Raw genomic sequence first — 2106 nt, 5'->3', positions numbered from 1 at the left:
GAACATATACACAGTGGAGTACTACTCAGCAGAGAAAAACAGGGTGGAGATACAGAGTTGTGAGACTGGGTCTCCTTGTCACAACATGGCCTGATCCCACTCTGCAGGCTGACATGCCACTGACTACATTGCAATCCTCCTGTCTCAGTCTCTCCAGTGCTGGAATAAGTTTACTGAGTCAACATGTCTGGTTTATGAGGAAGGATTTTCAAACAACTTTTATTTAATAGAGTGTATATGGCTGTTAGTAAAGCTGTCTTCTGTGTTTGTCATGTTGACTGTGGTTTTCAGCAGTTGAAGAGCACAGAACAGGGATCCTTAGGATCCCTAAAGATCAACAGGAAGGGGGAAATAGTGGGGAAGCCTGCAGTCAAAGCTTCATTTACATGCCTCAACCACAGACGATAGTCTATTAAAAAAGTATGAAAGATTACACAAATAAAATTTAGGAGGTACAAGCCAACAAATGTGACCACCAGCATGAGGATGGTGTGGGCTGCACTAGTCTCAGCATGGCCTCGGTGGTTCTGATTGGCAGTGAGGATGTGCTGTGCTCGCTGGTGATGCCTATGGAGGAGAAGAACCATGGAGACACTGGTCCAGATCATGATGCTGATGAATGTGGCATCATGGGAAAAACGCAAGAAGACAAAGCCTGCACTGAATCCAGGTGTGGAGCAGACCCACTTGCCTTGATTGTGAGTGTCATTGCCTGTGCTCTGTGGAGCAGTGACTTTGATTGGAATGTAGACATTATTTAAGAAACTGAACAACCAACAACTGTAACAGGAATAACTCAGGGCATTAGGGGCTCTTCCTGGAGGCATCAGCCTACTCCAATGACCAGGAACAAGAGTGATAAACTGATGGATACTCAGGACACAGGTGGAGCACATGTTTGTACTTTGAGCCACCACACGAATGAAGAACTCAATTTTGCATTGCAGGTTAGTTTTAGGATTCCTTGGAACAAAAATCATGATGTTGGTTGGAAATGCAGTAACAAGGAGAAGGAAGGCATTGGCCAAGGCCAAGTTGGTGACAATGACCTGTGTTGGCCTCAGTCGAGAGCCAGTAAAGATGGGAGAGAAATTGTGGAGAAACAGAAGAATGTTGGCCAGTGTTCCACACCCAACCTCGAAAAGCAGGAATGTCTGAAGAGCCAATTCCTCAGTGGCTTTTAGAGTTTTATTCTGAGAGGACATGAAGACAACCTCTGTGCAGGCTGGAGTGGTGACCAGGAGGAACACTGCTGTCTTCAAAACACTTCTCAATGTCTGAGCATAATGAATGATTTGAGTCTTTACTTCTTCTATGAAGGGAGACACTACTGTATCACAGTATAGGAGCTTCTCCTGGAGAACACTGCATAGACAACTCAGACTATTACTTTGTACTTCATGTACTTTCCCTCACCTCATGTTGGACGTGTATTAGTGATACAGTTGTATCATTCTTGGTCCACATGACACCTATTATAACACAGTAAGGCATATAAACATATGAACAGTTAACATGGAAACACATTATTTTATCTTTTGAATGAAACATCTTCCCTCAATGATAAAGTGTGTTAAGAAATACAAATTGGAGGTTGGAGAGATGGCTATTCACAAGACACATGTTCAAATCCAGCACTCACATGGTCGTTCATAACACCTGTAACATCAGTTCCCCAAGTTGAATTCCCTCTCATGGTTTCTGTGGCACTGCACAAATGTGGTGACAGACATACAGGCAGTTAAAACACTAGATGGATAAAGTAAAATTCCTGTATCTTTAAAATGACAAGAATTCAAACTTGTAATTCATAAAATCATGTAAGTAAAGTAAGTTGCAAAAAAGAACCCATCAGCTTTTGTGAAAATTTTATACAGATCATCAAAGTGATAGAATACAAAATATTTTTTAAATGTAACCAGTTTTCTGATCACAAATATGAACCTCAATTTATACATGTATATCCCCATATACATAAGCAACCTCAAAAGTTATACAAGGGAACTCCTTCGGCAGACAAACATCTTATGTGAAGTGACTGTATGCAGGACTAACCCAAAAAAATGTGCAGTCCTCCTATATCTAAATGATAACTGGGTTGAGAAA

The 2106-nt window shown here is 41.4% G+C and overlaps 1 protein-coding gene across 1 annotated transcript; it reads right to left on the bottom strand.

Annotated features, from left to right (window-relative positions):
• Positions 1 to 287: 287 nt before the first annotated feature.
• LOC102910562 (vomeronasal type-1 receptor 4-like) lies at positions 288 to 1205 on the bottom strand. Its single transcript, XM_015991466.3, has one exon. It carries the CDS (start codon positions 1203 to 1205, stop codon positions 288 to 290), a length of 918 nt encoding a protein of 305 aa, XP_015846952.3.
• Positions 1206 to 2106: the final 901 nt, after the last annotated feature.

The sequence above is a fragment of the Peromyscus maniculatus genome, chromosome 1, assembly GCF_049852395.1.
Source record: "Peromyscus maniculatus bairdii isolate BWxNUB_F1_BW_parent chromosome 1, HU_Pman_BW_mat_3.1, whole genome shotgun sequence".
NCBI lineage: Eukaryota > Metazoa > Chordata > Mammalia > Rodentia > Cricetidae > Peromyscus > Peromyscus maniculatus.
This window is presented reverse-complemented; position numbering and strand designations above follow the sequence as displayed.

What these genes read in the sequence shown, in the direction of transcription:
- LOC102910562 (XM_015991466.3), bottom strand. Translation starts at nt 1,205, where the DNA reads ATGTCCTCTCAGAATAAAACTCTAAAAGCCACTGAGGAATTGGCTCTT.